The sequence below is a fragment of the Pteropus medius genome, unplaced genomic scaffold (assembly GCF_902729225.1).
Source record: "Pteropus medius unplaced genomic scaffold, Ma_sr-lr_union100, whole genome shotgun sequence".
In the NCBI taxonomy this organism is placed as follows: domain Eukaryota; kingdom Metazoa; phylum Chordata; class Mammalia; order Chiroptera; family Pteropodidae; genus Pteropus; species Pteropus medius.
In genome coordinates, this window is record NW_024351543.1 from 9906596 (window position 1) to 9922701 (window position 16106).

Sequence of the window (16106 nt, forward strand, 5' to 3'; positions counted from 1 at the left end):
TTAATAAGCATATATTATTTTTATAATTAAAAACCAACAAAGATGTAAACAAATAAATAATTATCAATTCTACTTCTGCAGCTTTGGAACTTCATGGAAGCAGAAGAGTATTCCACTTGGTAGTCTAGTTTTTATTAAAGTTTAAGATTATATAGTCTAAAGCAGTTCTTAATTTCCTTCATGATTTGGAAAAAAATAAGAGGGCAAAGTAGGAGTGGAGGACACTTACATCCACAGTGATGTCAATTACCCATTGTGGCACCGTCTCATTAAGAAGCATCGACTCAGTCTCCCCTCCGGAATCTCGGCAGAGCAGCCTAAACACAGCCATCAGATATAAGGGATGCAATAAGCACAGGTGACAAAACCACCATTACAAACATTAGATGGAGGGGCCCTTACAGAGTTCCTTTAGGATAACCTGACTTAGCTGAGGAAGTAAAGTGCAGCCAGGCAAAACAGCTCACTCAGCTAAGAGAGCAGGCCCTAAAATTCAGGCCCCCAGCTTCCGAGGCCAGGTGTCCACCCTCTGAGTCCTCGGGTGATGAAAGGAAACCTGGGTGTCGCCAAAGCACTTGAGAAAGGCCCCCGGGCAGCACTCCTGTGCAAGGCATGGGCCTCCAAACACACCGGGGTCAGGCTACTTTTGGCAACCGCACTCTCAGGAAACCACCACGAAGGAAGAGAAATCTGTGCTCAAGGCCGGACAAACATTCTTCTTACCCCTGGCCCTACCAAAGAGCCCAGTGAGCTCTCCCCGTGATGCCGCCAGGGCCTTGCTGGCAGTGTGGGGTAAAGCTGGTCTAGCTCTTTCCCGCAGGGCCTCACGAGGACTGCCTTGTGCATCAGATCGGGCCACTGCTGGCACGACCCTTCCCAGGAGCGGCCCGGTCCATCTTGCCTGACTCAGCCTGAGGGAAGTTACCTACTTTGATGCTGTCCCAAGGGCGGGAATTTCTGGTGATATCATGTTCCCTGACCCCGGCACTCAAGCTGGCTGAGTCAGAGGAAGTGAGACTTTCCTGCGAAAACCTAGAGAAGCTGCCTTGAAGCAACGTATTGACCTCATTTTAACACCAGAGGCTTAGCTTTCAACTAGAATGTGGTCTAACAGCATTAGACACTTAACTATTTCATGGAGATGGAAAAGCTTCCAAAACCCTGACACCCCCAGAAGTTAATAATAAACAATTTATAACATCTGTTTGAATCAATACTTCTTAGCAAACGGGACGCATTCTCAGGCAGGGCCTCCAGCCCTCCTCAGCCATACCTGAACAGTGTGCGGCCTCCAGCTTCACCGAAGATCACAGGGGTGTGAGGGGGCACTTGAAAATATCCATTTCCCTTTTGGACTCGGTTCTCCTGCTCCCCATTTACTAGAAAAAGATGCAGATGGTGTCAGATGCAGCGTTAGTGCTAAGAACACAGATTCTGAACATTTTGTTTACACAGCCTTCAAACACTGTAAGATTTTTAAACTTAAACATCTTTTTAAGTCAGCCAGAGTTAGAAATAAAGGCAAAAAAACAGACCAAAGTTAAATTCCTAACAAGAAGAAATATAGCAACTTCTGATGTACCTCACGAAAAATGACTGCATTTTAGAGGATTTTAATAGAAGAGATTAATGTTTGAGATTTGAAACAAACACATAACCATCTACTTGAGCCACAAGGAAGTCTAGGACAGCCTGTTCATAAATGACAATCTGCTTTTTCTTTAGAACACCAAGCTCAAAAAATTTCTTGGGCCAGAAAAAAGAATTTATATTTAATGGCAGCCATAACTAATGGCAGAGGTATCAGTGAAAAATGAAATCCTCAAAGAGGTCATAATTGTTTTTATTGTTCTCGGCAGATTTCATTTCACTGTTTTCTTTGTAATCTTCTGACCCAAGTGCAGTTGCCCCACCTCCCCATAAACACTTCCCTTTGAATGTGGAAGCAACCTCACCCTCTGATAACCAGAGCACTATCAGAACCTCCCTCGTGGCATCCAGCACTGGTCTCTGATCATGGAACGCTTTAAGTGGCTCTCTGCCCTACCAGAATGTCAGTCTGAAGGACAGGGTCCGTAGACATTTATCTTCATTACCCCCAACCACAACTCACTACGGGCCTCCGAATACTTGAGCTGCTTAAAGTATAATCTAAACAACTCCTGAGTACCCACTGAGCATGGAGCAGGTACAGATTACCAGACAGGTGGAACGTGCAGTGTCCTGAGCTCTGGCTGGGGAGCTGGGTGGGCCCTGCCCTACTTCCACTATGGCAGTTTGATTTTAAGGATGATTTGGGGTTTCCTGTCACTTCTTCCATATTCCCCCAAACAAAGCCTGAAGCCAAAGGGGTGCTGGCTGTACCACTGTTTCTTGATTACTTAATCTTTATCATCTTTTTGGGCCTCTGAGGGCATCCTGTCTAACTGCCATGTTAGAGATACAGAAGGACAAACCAAGAACAGGAAATGATATGCCCATAGCTACATGGCTGATAAATGGCAGAGCCCACACCAGAACCTAGCTTTCTCAACCTCCTGTGGAGAGATCTTTCTCTGGCTCGCAGTCCACTATACAATGCTGATGGGGAGCAAAGTGGGCCAGGTGACATAAAAGAAAGGCCACATGGGTGGGGTCAGTGCTCTTTCTCTGATAGGGACAATAGAAGACTGGCTTTCAGAGAAGTGTGCCACCCTTGCAAGAGAGATTTAAACCCTTGTCACTGCTGAACACCAGAAGCAATCTTCAGTAGAATCTTCGGAGAATTCACTTTTCAGTAGAGTAAGCCCTCAGTAGGTAGGACACAGTAGGACATAGGTTACACATGACCTGGCAAATTTTAAGGGTTTGTTTTCCCTTCTTTAGTCAAAATGAGCCGAACTCAGACATTCAAAACACGTCCTCCTCTGCTGCCCAGAGAGAGCTGCACCCGCTACCTATGGCACGCACAGCTTTTGAATGCTGTTTATGACATTAATTCTTTATACGTACTTGTTCACTCTGACACTTCTGAGTTGGAATTTAATTTTTTGAAACATTCAGAGCCAAGACCAGGTAGATCTTCAGACTCAGTAACCTCAACATCTCACGCCAACATGAAATATGGCTAGACAAGGACAAACCTGGCTTTCTGATGCAACTAATTAGCTAGCTTTGGCAGTAAGCCCAGCAGGTCCACAGATACTCTGAGAAGTATCTTTGGAATATACCTGCTAGGCTACCTCCATTTAAGGACAAAGGTCATTTTAACCATACTGGGTTTATTCTATCTATCTAGAGCAGTCTCACTGATTGAAAGCTCCTTGAAAACTCAGTTAAGACTGGATGGATGTTTACTTTGGGCTGTAGAAAGGAGGCAATGAATTGGGCACACTACAAATATTCTGTTGCAATTTAGCAAATACTTAAAATATTTCTTAAAATAACCAGTCGAAGTTTCTTTAACTTCTGAGTAATTTTTAATCAATTATCCTGATATAAAAGCACCAACCATGGTTTACTTCATTTTCTTCTTCATCCATTGGATTCACATGTGTTCTAGGCCAATATTCTAGCAGTGCCTGGAGTAAAAGTCCTCCTAAGTTCACTACAAAAAAAGTTATTAAAAAGGAATGGAAAATAGTTAGTAATTTTCACCTGAAAATAGAGAAAAATTATAAGTTCTCACATATTCTGATGTTAAATTCTTAACCCAATGCCAGTGATGCTTAAAAAATCAGATTTCGCCAAGTCTATTAAAACTTTATCTTATAATGTTTAAAGCAGTGATAACATGGAACAAACAGATATCCTATCTGGTTTAGATATAGCCATTCTTTAAAAACAGAGAAACCACAAACAGGAGCTGCATTCTTGAAAGGGCTGTTTTCATATAAAGTCACTAAAACTCTATCTGTCTGTATTAGGTAATTCTACATGCTACATTCTTAGGAGAACACTGACCAAAAATACTGACAAAACATAACAGAATCATAATAAAGATGAGCACATAGCAAAAAACAGCATAGACCCACCTTCTCTTTTGCAAGGAAGAAGAGAAGGAAGGACACAAACTCACGTTTTGGATCTGACCCATCAGGGCTGCTGAAACCAGCATCTTTTGCAGAAACCCAAGCAGCAAAACAGTCACTCTCATCCAAAGTGATAGTCAACATCTGTCAAAAAAAAAAAAAAAAAAAAGATGGTGGCATTCCATTCGAATATATTCTTCAGCTAAGTCTAAACCTTTATTTATTTGTGCTATTTAACTAAGGTGCTAAGCCAAAGGTTCAGAATCAAAATGTATTTCGTGGGATTCAATGCAACCACAATTTACTGGGATACCAAAAGGCATTTAAACTGCATTTTACAAGTATTAACATGAAAAAATTTTTTCCTTTCACACTTAAAAACACAGGACTCTAACTAGTAATACTTAATTTTGACCCACATTAGAAATTTTCAACTATCCCAAATGGCACAAATATCAATTGCTAACTTACCCCTGTTTTTAAGTCTACTGAGAACCAATTTGGCACATACACCATCTTAAATCTTTTTTTAATTTCATCTTCAAAATCCACTTTGCCAAGATCTTCAACTTTACATGCCTATACATCAAAAAGAAAGTATAATAATTATCAATATTAAATAGCAAATTAATTTGATTCTGACTTAGCTATTCAAAATTTTACCCATTTTCACATTTGTCTAAATGAGTCTAAAATACATTTCAGAAAGAATGTGGTCAAATATTTTCATCTCAAAGCCTTTACCTTTAAGTAACTACTAAAAATTTTAATGAAAAAACCCACAAAATATTCTTTTTGGAAACTGTAATTTAATTTTGCTGATACTGATACACTATCCACTTACCTGGAAGCAATGTCAAATAAAGCAAAAAAAAAAAAAAAAAGAAGAAAACCAAGGAACAAGTAACAGTTGATAAGCACTTTAAGGACTCTGAAGCCACCTTCAGGTAACAGCTATGATACAGACAGCAGGTCTAAGTTTCTCTTTCTTGACCATTACAATCCTTCCTTATTCTCCCTCACTCCCTAAATGCGTGTTTCCCCAAAGCATGTCCTGAACTTCCTCGGGTGCCATGGAGCACTTCAATCCTGAACAGCTCATCGCAACCCTGAAGCTCGTACCAGGATGCTCCTTCTACCTCCTCATCCTAACAGCGACCTGGCTCTTTCCTCAGGGTCCCAATTCTTCAGTCATCTCTTCAAAGGGTGACTCTGCTGCTTCTCCTACATCCCACAGCTCTTTAATGGCACAGTGAGACCACTGTCCATCATTTCTATGTACAAGTCCTTTTTCTTTGATGCCCATGTCATTTAGTTGCAGTTAACTGTACCCCTCTTTTTCGGCAACCTCTGTGGTCACTCTCCCTCATTCACTAAAAACGTGAGCTCTGGTACAATGTCTTGTAGTCTATCTCGAGTTCTTGCTTCCATTCTGGACATCAAAATCTACATAGACAACACAAAAGACATGCTGGCTTCTCAAATCTTTGACAATATTCCAACTATAAATGTATGATTTCCAGCCTCAACTGAATCATTGCTACCTGGGATTTCTTCTGCTTCCAGAGTCAGTTCTCCACAACGTGGTCTTTACTCTCATATCTTTGACCTTGCTACTTCCTTCACTACCCTCAGCACATGACTCTGACCTTTACTCTTCAAAAAAATTTTTTTAAAAGCCTTGACAAAATCCCCTTAACTTTTCTTCCTGGTGCAAGGAAAAAGGCTTCCCTTTTGCTGTGCTCTGAATTCTCTCACCTCTCTCTTCTCCTTGGAGGCCTTGTCTCATCATCTACCCACTTCTTGTCTCTACTGGCTTCTCTCCATGAGCAGCGAAACATGTTCAAATTTTTCCCATCTGAAATATACCTGAACACTGAAACAAAACCGTCCCTTGATTATCTTATCCCTAAATCTTCTCCATCTACTGCTTCTTCCTGTTCACCTCACCAAAGTCAAACTTCGTCGAAGACTGCCTCCACCCAAATTCTGTTTCTTCACCTCCCAATCACTACTCAATCACTCCATCTGGCTTTTGTCCTCAGGACTCCCTAGAGACTGCTCTCTCCAGACACGACCCTCTTTATTGGTTAAATCCATGTGCACATTACATTCCATATTTTACATGGGCTCTCAACAGGCCAATGCTGCTAACCATGAGCTCCTATCTGAAATGTTTAATTGGTTCTTGAGCTGCCATTTACTTTTAGTTTTCTTACCCCTTTTAATTATATACCTTTGTGGCTCTTTTTTTAACGATTCCAGAAAGGGTGATGATTTGTTTTTCTCTTTTCTGTATAGATGTATCCCTTGGAAACTCTGACATTTTCCATGACTTTAATTATAATCTACAAGCTGATGACTGCTGACCCTATTTCCCCAGCCCAGCTCTTTCGTCTGCACATCAGGCTGCACAGCTGTCCGCTCGGCACACATTTCTACCCAGATGTCCCACATAAACTCAAATTCGTGTCTTTCTCAGCACGTCTCTTTCCTCCAACAACTCATTTTCCTCTTTTATTCCCTATATCATTTCTGCTCACCAAACTATCTAATTCAGAAACTAAGGAGTCATCTTTGCTCCTTCCTTTCCTTCATATTCCCTCTGATTCAAGCATCACTCTTATCTACAGGCCTAAATATCTTTCTAATCATTCCATTCTTTTCTCATCCCCCTTGATTCTACCCTAGCTCAGATGAGTATTTCTGATGATGATATTTTCACCTGTATTAATGCAACAGCCTCCTTACTACTATGTGCCAGCCACTATGATAAATACTTCTTGAATATCCCCTTAGCATCACCAGGAAAACAGGTACTGCCACATTTTAGAAGTAAAGAAGGAGGCTTTGAGAGGTTCAACATGTTATGGAGATCACTTGGCTAGTAGCTGGCAGAGCCAAGATTATAATTTAGCTCTGTCCAACTTTGAGCCTATGTTTCTAACTACTCTTGACTTCTCTTCTGTTTAATGTCATGTTCATTATGCCCAATTGCTGTTGAAACGTCAAGGTCTAGTATCTGGGCATAGAAAGCTGTTAGGAACATAAAAAATGCCAATTATAGTACATGCCAGCTCAGTGCCCCATCTAAGTAAAACTATCTCTCATTCAGCCAGCAGGACCCTACCAAGGCTTCAGCTAATTAGAGTAAGAGAGGACATCAGACCCATAGGCAGAAAGTAAGTCAGCCCTCAAAGAAGAGCTGGCCTGATTAGATTTCATTATATATTCTGGAAGGCACCAGGTGCTGGGCAGCGTGAGGCGAAGCCCAGCCCTGGGCAGAGCTGGGGCCACACCAGTCGTGGAGTACCCAGTTTCTGCTGATGAGATCCTCGGGGCTGCTCTGGATGCTCCCCATCCCCACAATGAAACAAACAAGGTTTCTAGTTTCCTGCTAAGCATGTGTCTATTGTAGAAAAAGACCAGTTGGACTTTTGGAGCCTGCTGCAGTTAAGCTTTCCATTCATGTTCTAAAGCCATGCTCGCCCAGCAACCTTTCTGTAATGCAACTTCCCACAGCTGCCCCACAGGGAAGGAAAGTGTCAGGCCACAGTTCCTATTCAGACAGTCCCTTTTTCCCAGAAAGAAACTTATCTTACTCTGTCACTCTGAAAGTCAACTTAAGTGAACCTTTGTTCCTTATAACCAAGAGCCTAACCAAACCCTCAGATCTTTTCCATTAATCCTTTATAACATATCCAACACCTGTCTTTTCTTTTAGATCCCCAAATCATTATGCTTTAGAAAATTGTCTTCCAGCTTCTTTCCCATGACACATAGTACTACCACTTTGAATATGGGATTTTCCTGCTCTAAAATCATCTAAGATTAAGATTCTTTAGGGAATACCAAAGAAAGGCTAATTCTGGGGCCTGCAATTCAAGACTCTGGGCAATGACTTGAATCTCATCTTTGTGCTTATACCCTTATTACTTCCTTATACTCATCTAGTATCAAATCAACAACACAAAACTGCTCATCTTGCCCTAAATAAGCATGTACCTTCCCTCTTTTGTGCCATGTCATTCACTCCTTCTTCCTGAAATGCCCTCGCATTATTCATCTGATGAAACCCTTTAAGGCCCTGTTGAAATGATTTCTATACCATGCCGCTCTCCTGATTTCTCCAGTTGCAAGTAATTGCCCTCGTCCATAAGCTATCCTGTGATCTGTTTACTCCTTAGGCTTTCACATTTCGCCACTCTGCTTTCTTCCTACCAGAAGGGATGGACTTTTCTGTCATCTATAACTCTCAATACAGTTCAGTTCCCTGTACACAATACTCATTCAACCCAGGAAATACCTGTTAAACAAAAATATCAACAACAACACTAAGAAGGAATATTTGTCAGAACTCTAAAAGCAAACTTTTCAAACTGCCTATAAATTCGTCAGTGCTATTTAGAATGTGGTTGAACAGCTTAATACATCTCAGCTATCTCAGAGGGAGTCATCTTAAGATGATCTAGAGTTGTAACTGATGCTCACAGTGAAGGCTGGAAATCCTAAGAAACGGCCAAACTTATTTCATGTACTCCAGTGGTTTCAACCTAGGGTGATTTTGTATCCTTCTTCCTCATTCTGCCCCTTAAACATATGGCAATGTCTGAAGACATTCTGGGTTGTCACAATTGAAGTGGGATGGGTGGTTACTGGCATCTAGTGGGTAGAGGCAAGGGATGCTGCTAAATATCTAACAACACACAGGCCAGATCTCACTCCTCCTTGCCCCCAGCAAAGACTTATTCGGCCCCAAATGTCAATAGTATCAAGGATATGGAATTCTTATGTATTCATTTTAAGGTAAGGAAGCATACAACAGAGTTTGTAATATATTAAACAGAGAAATGGTTCTATTTGAATTTTAGGTGCTTAAAAAAATAAACTATGGCCTTATCTAATATTCACATAAGAAAGTACACCCCCATAAAGTATCATTACGATTAAATCTTAATTTATACATTATCTTTTTTTCATACACACACACAAAATAGGATACATAATCCAATAACCTCTATTTAATACAAAAAGATACTCACCTTCAATACATCCCAATATGCCACATTATTATTGGTATCTTTGGTTAATATATGTCTCTTATCATTAAGAATGTGGCATTGAATAATACTAGCACCCCCTAAAGGAAAAAAACCCACACAATTAGCAAAACAATCCTTCTACTACATTTAAATTCACAGTAAGGTAACAATTGTTAACTGGTATACAACAGAACATAAATCACACTAGCCACCAGAAAGAAGGCGAATCAGAAGACTATATAATTATATCTAAGGCAACTGAAGGCCAAACAAAAACTGTCTGATTTTAATATCATAGATTAAAAGACTCCTCACTTCAAGGGTCTACTAGTGGACAACTGTGAAGGGCAAACAGTTTTATACACTGGGAAAAGTGCAAATGACAGGAAACCTCTGAATTGGCCTCATCTCTCATTAACTTTTACATCCTATCTTCCTTGTCTTTTATACCTCTAGAAGGGACATTCTATTCTAAAGGTAACAGCATGGACATCTAACTGTAGATGAATGCATCATTCAATATTCTAACCCCAAACTCTGATATTAAAGTTAGAGGTACTACTTGCAGCTGTGGCACGCATAATTCAAGGACCAGATCTGACTTTTTCTGACTTGTGCCAAGATAACAGTAAATTCTATATATTTTTCAAAATGGCTGTTGGCTTTACCAAGACCCTGACTATTCTGATTTGGGGTAAAAAGATTAACTCAAGAAAGCCTACTTTTTGTCTACGGCCATGCCACTCTGAACGTGCCCGATCTTGTCTGATCTCGGAAGCTAAGCAGGGTGGGGCCTGGTTAGTACTTGGATGGGAGACCACCTAGGAATACCAAATGCTGTAGGCATTAAAAAAAAAAAAGCCTACTTTTTAAAGTCACTAAATAGCAGTTTCTAAATGTTTTTCTTTTATTAAAAATGAACCAATATGCGATTATGAGTCTTTTGCTGATATCAGAATTACATATAAAGGAAGATTATCTCCTTTATTTTTGTCAATCTCTTAGTAACTATAATTAACTTCAATAAAAGGTATAAAACCTTCCAATTTCCTTACCTTTGATAACCTGGTCAGGTTGTGTACAAAGGGGTGTTATAGGATTTGTACAGTCATTGTCATAATCTCCAGAGGCTCTAAAGTTATGAATTCCCTTCAATGTCTGAAGAAACAAAATTCATTATTTAATCATTTTATGCTTTATAAGCTTTCCCAATCTGTTTAAAATGGCAAGAAAAACAAAGAACAAACAAACGAGAAAAACCCACCAATAACATCAATCAAAAAATACTGTCACAAAGTATAATTACCTACCATGATTAAAAAGACTAAAACAAATATTAAGAAGGGGATGTTGTCTTTTTGAAGAGAACACCAAGCAATCTTCTAGGTAAATTATATTGATGTCAACTGGCCCAATGAAATTTAGACAAGATATTTAACATTTTTCACAAGTTCAGAGAAAGACCATTTGCCCTGTATATAAAAAGGAACAAATGCAAACACTTTCTCTTCTGTTATCCACAAACTGGTAAGCAAGAAAACTAAAATCTTCTTTAATTAAGATTTAAGAATACTACTTTTGATAACTTCTCTCTGCTCATCCTCTATTTCTACTCATTCTTCATGCTAAAAAGAAAAAGGAAATGAATTTAAAAGCACAATTTTCTGATTGCTCTGTTTAGAAAAAGAGAATCCTAGTGAGTTTCCCTGCTGTGTTGGTATTTGAGTTGTCTATTTTCAAATGAAGTTTCATGAAGTCAGAAGCTGCACTAATATTTACTGGTTTTATCAGGCCACAGTGCCTATTCTAAGAATTTCCATATGTATTTCTTGGTTCCTGGCAAAGAAGTTAGAAGCTTTGAGTGTTACCTTAATTTTAGTTCAACCCTTAGGATCACATCTACATTCAAAGAGGCTTTCAGATTTTTGCCACTGTCCAAAAGCATGCTGAGAGTCACTGAGCATTTGCTAATGGTGTCTGGCAGGTCTGTGATAACTAACCACGCATTTATAATCCTTCGCCAACTGTACAGTAGCTCACTTACCCATTTATTTACTGTAGATTTAGTTGTTGCAACCCAGATTGCAGGAGGGGGATCAGCTGATCTATCAAGCTCCATCTGAAAACAAAGCACAAAAATATTGTTTTGTGAAATGCTGACTCATCTGAATTGCCAGGAAGAGTTACACATTATTAAATATCAATTCTGTCTACGGCCTTGCTACCCTGAACACACCCGATCCAGTCTGATCTCGGAAACTAAGCAGGGTCGGGCCTGGTTAGGACTTGGATGGAAGACCACCTAGGAAGACCAGGTGCTGTAGGCACAAATGAATGAATGAATGAATGAATATCAATTCCTTCATTCGACATTTGTGTTGACTTTACTATGGCATGTGTTAAAAGCTAGTAAAAGCTAGGAATGTACAGATGAATGAGGGAGTCTGTGCTAAAGAAATTCACAACTCTATGAAAGTTTTGGTGACTTCTCATTAAAACAGTGGCTTAAAGTTTTAAGTGTGATTAATTTAAGGGATTTAAATGGATAGTCAAAAGGATGACTTATAATATTTTGTTTTTGTGTTCTTTCTTAATAAGAAATGTTTTTTCTTTGAAAATGTTTGTAGTAAAAAAACATTCTAACAACACAACAAACATTAAAAGTACCCATGTAATTCACTCCCTTGCCTAAGGACAGTGCACTGGTGATCAGTTTTACCGTCTGTCCTTCTGTATTTTTAAAATATTATACGTATAAAAATTCTAATACATACATACACGCAATGCAAATAAAATCAGTCTATTTTCGTCCACTATTCCTCCTGTACCAGAAAACTGCAGGTTTGGAGTTGTGGGGACATGGCTTGGCTCCTAGCAAGCAGGAGTCCTCTTTGGTTCAAAGTGATGTTCCTTATAACATGGTTATGTCTGTGCCAAGTGCTTTTTCTATACAGCCAAGAGATCCTGGCAGCTGCAGGGCTCACAGTGCAGTGTTTCTCCTCCACACTTGTCTCCCCCCTCAGCCTGCTTCCTGCACACATGCTGTGCCTGCATGATTTCAGCTCCAACTCTCTTGCTTCCCTGAAGGATTAATGGTTTTGTCCATTAGAGTGTGCCACTATTTTAAAGAACTGTACTTCGCCAGTTTTGTGTAAGCTCCTAGACCACAGGCATCCTCTCAACTGTCTCGTTTGACCTCTATTCCTTTTTTAGCCCTTCTTCCTACACTGTGGTCTGGGTTTCAGATGTCACTTAGTTTCGTAGATGATGGGTATTTGCAGTTATTTCTTGCTTTCCTTGCTGTCGTCAGATGATTTCTGAGAAAGGGGGGCAGTGCTGTCTTCATGCCTCTATTTTAAATCTAGAAATTTCCTCACTGTTGTTTTGATGTGCAATTCTGTGATTATCAGTGAGGCTGGACTTATATGATGATTGGCCATTTTTCAGTCTAGGCTTCACTTCTGGCAGGTGTAAGTATGGACGGCTTCCCAAGTACCCTTTTACCACATCCCAGACCGTGATTATCAGAACCACTTTGATGCACCAATGCTGTGGAGTACGAGCCAGCTCGTTCCCTCATCTTCAGGAGCCTCTTTTACACCCTCCCTCATGAGGCAGTGGACACATTTCTGCTTTGCTGTCTGCTCACAGATACTTGAACTCTTCTAATTCGTCCTCTAAGGACAGGTTAGGAAAGCCAGGCAATGTCAGGAGCAATGTGGGGCAATCCCACTAGGACTTTTCTGCGGGAGAGCCAGCCTTCCCTGATGTACCCAAGTCACCATTCTTCTACAGGTGACTAACAAAAATGTTAAAATATCTTTTTTACAGCCCCACAGTTGATTCATGTTTTAATACAGATTTTGCCATATTTGGCTGGCACACGGAACAATCTTAATTATAAAGCTAACATATATGACATATATACCTTGAGAACTGGTGCTTTTTCTTCACAAATTAGCACTCGAATGTCAGGGTTTCTTAGATCCGTACAATAAATCTTCCGGTCCCTCCCTCCAGAATACACGTGTGTGAAGGCATCATTGACTTGCAGAGCCCAAACGCCTTCATCATGGACTCGGTACGTTGCTATACATCTCTGCTGGCCAAGGGACCATAGGCGAATTGTCCCATCAGAACTGCCGGAAAGGCACTGGGAATGAAGAATGCTAAGGTTAGAAACTTGCCCAAAGTTTCTCCTTTCCTATGCTTTGCACTTGGCTTCTCTCCTGACTCTACACCGTCTAACACATACCTTTAAAATCTGCATTTCTGCCTCTGAAAAAACTTCTGACAAGCTTGCACCACAGGCTGAAATGACCAAAGGGAACAGTACACGCTCAAGCAGGGGAAACCTCTGAGTAAAGCTGCCTTTGTCCTCTCTATCTGGCCACTGGCAGCATCAGCAGCCCCTGGGAACTAGTTAAGAATATAAATTCCCAGGTCCCATTCATGACCTCATGAAGCAGCAACTGTGTTGGGGTCCAATCACCAGGTGACAGGCTCTCCAGGTCATTTGGTACACTAAGTTTGACAAGCATTGCACTAGTCCAGCAAGCCTTTTGGTGCCCTGGGTCACACCTCTGCCTCATCCCCTCATTCATGGCTCTGGATTTCTGATGGCCTGCCAGGTCCTTTGGATTCTACTGACAGAAGTCAGAAGCAAAATCTAGTCCTAGGCTAGAGTCATTCACTGTCTGGGACCTTGGATACTTCCCATACAAGCCTCAAGTTCAACATCTATTAATATAAAATGTGGACCTTCAGCATTCAGTTAACGTTAGCAATTCTGATCATTCCTAAAGGCTCAGGAGCATCAACTACATAGAAGTTGCTGGCACACAAAGCAGGGCTGAGCACACTGTGAGCCTGAGAGAAACAGGCTGAAACGGCCACTGCACATTCACATTCAGCACGCCTGGTGTCTCTAGCAGTTACCGTGGTGACTTGCAGAAGAGGATAAAAACTTACTCTCTGGAAGAAAAAGTGGCCCCGAAGAGAAAGCAACTGTTGGTGCTGGTGTATGAAATTAAGTAGGCAAAGAGCTTCAAAAAAGAGAAGATAGTTGTGGGCTTAGAGATTTGGAAAGCGTCTGAATAGATGAGACCTTGAGGGATATTAAGGATTTGCTGGCATGCCCTGTGACTTAAAGGGGCCTTTAGATCTCCAGATATGTTTAATTAAATGAACACCTACTAGGAGGCTCCCCCATAAGCTGCCATTCCAACCAGTTCACAAGGGCAATAACTAGTAAAGAAACTGTCATGATTATGGTTACAAGCAGACCTTCGACACATGTGTGGGAGAGTGTGGCAGTCTCAGAGGGAGGAGGCAAGGAGGGCCTCCCCATTCCAGGAAGAGATGCTACCTTGAGGTGGCAAAGCTTTGACTACTCAGATCCTAGACTGTGTACCTAGAGAGAGTAAGGTCTAACGACTTTAGATGACAGGCAGCAAGTCCTCACAGCCTAGGCGACTTGCAACAGGGAAGAGATAAGTCCCAAATCCAGAGTGAAAGCAGAGTGAAATGACAGCTGAAAGCAGATGAGGAAACAGCTGTATCAGCCCTGATAATAATCTTGATAGCAGCCAGTATTCTAAGATTGCTAAACTCAGGCCTCCAAATAGACACCAATCACTTTTAAAGTACAATGCTGGCGAACTCTTTGTGGTGTTTGGTAGTGTGGTTGAAGGATGCGCCTATTTTACAGGATTTCTACTGTCTGATATCTTGTACAAGTTAGAGGAGTCATCAAAACATTTCCCACCACCTCCACTCTTCCACTGGATACACATGAAGACCTCCTCATTATGAGGTGACTCCTGGGACCAGGAGAATGCCCCAAGTGTTTCTGTTAAATCAGACTTAGGGGTGCTCTGTGTTTCTGTCAGTGGAGATGAGAGGTTCCAGTGTATTGGGGCCAAGCTACTGTTAACCAAAACAAGTGTTTCTGGGATAGCCATTCATACACAATTGCAACTTGCAATAGAGAGCAGCCAAGTGGGCAAGGAGTGGCCTAACGCTCGGAGACCCCTAGACCCATGAGCTAGGTTCTGTAGGACCTGTATTACCAGGAAAACCCTATGTACCAGGTTGTTCCAGCTCCTCAAACAATTGCCTGAGCAAGCACAAGGAATGAAAAGTGCCTCATCTCAGTAATGTTGGCATCAATCAAAACAAATGCAATGGTGACAGACATCAAATCGTAAAGTTTGCTAAATAAGAAACTTACTTTCACAACAAAGGAAGTGAGGAAACAGGTTGAGGTCCATGGGATTCACTGGCCTATTATACATATCTTGTCACAAGTCCCTGAATTACAATGTCACGGGAGACCCTACATTAGAAGTTGCAGGGCAACTCTGCAGGATGCAATATACACAAAGGTCCAGTACCTGATAACTATCTCTTCTAAATGACAAGAGCTGGAGAACTAGTAAGTAAAGGTTTCTTCTCCCCACCCCCACTGCCCTTTTACCCAAATGAGTACTTATTATAGTAGGTCAATTCTCTAATGTAAATATGCTTTGTTGCTGACGGTTAAATGTACATTTAGTCTATGGGGCCATAAGGAAAAGGGGTACCAGAAGCACCTGAGGAGGAATGATACCTGCTTAATCACACACTCTCAGGCCGACAGGCAGCTCTTAAAGTAGTACCACAGCACTGTCTCTGCTTACAGAAAATATCCTGATTTCAGGTGAAGTGCATATAAACTATACTTGTTATTTAAATCATCTTGGGCAAAAGCACGTTCATAATATATACACAGGAAATAAGGCATGGAGTGTAGTAGACAGGCAGAACTTTAGAAAGTCTGCCAGGCCTAAAGCCCCGCTTCTAGAAATCATCTTGTCTACAGCCCCTACTTAAGGGCAGTCCCATGGAGACTATATGACCCAGTCCAATCCTGGGCAAAGTTAAGAGAACAAGGCAGGGGCACCATCTCGAGCGCAGCCTAGTGGCTACATTGCAAAACAGGCAAGGCGCTGACTGCACGGGGTTTCTTAGACACATGAAAATGGGGCTGCAAAGGATCTCAAGAGCTCTAGAA

The 16106-nt window shown here is 41.1% G+C and overlaps 1 protein-coding gene and 2 pseudogenes across 1 annotated transcript in view; 2 read left to right on the forward strand and 1 right to left on the reverse strand.

Annotated features, from left to right (window-relative positions):
• Positions 1-16106, reverse strand: part of WDR48 (WD repeat domain 48) — a 41351-nt gene that overhangs the window by 6227 nt on the left and 19018 nt on the right. The window contains exons 8-16 of the mRNA XM_039843268.1: positions 12981-13205; positions 11097-11171; positions 10108-10210; positions 9053-9150; positions 4482-4589; positions 4058-4154; positions 3491-3586; positions 1274-1379; positions 230-317 (exon numbers count right to left, since the gene is read on the reverse strand). Of these exons, the coding sequence (XP_039699202.1) occupies positions 230-317; positions 1274-1379; positions 3491-3586; positions 4058-4154; positions 4482-4589; positions 9053-9150; positions 10108-10210; positions 11097-11171; positions 12981-13205 (996 nt within the window). The remainder of the gene's footprint in view (positions 1-229; positions 318-1273; positions 1380-3490; positions 3587-4057; positions 4155-4481; positions 4590-9052; positions 9151-10107; positions 10211-11096; positions 11172-12980; positions 13206-16106) is intronic.
• Positions 9780-9898, forward strand: LOC120586919 (uncharacterized; annotated as a pseudogene).
• On the forward strand, positions 11261-11379 carry LOC120586928 (uncharacterized; annotated as a pseudogene).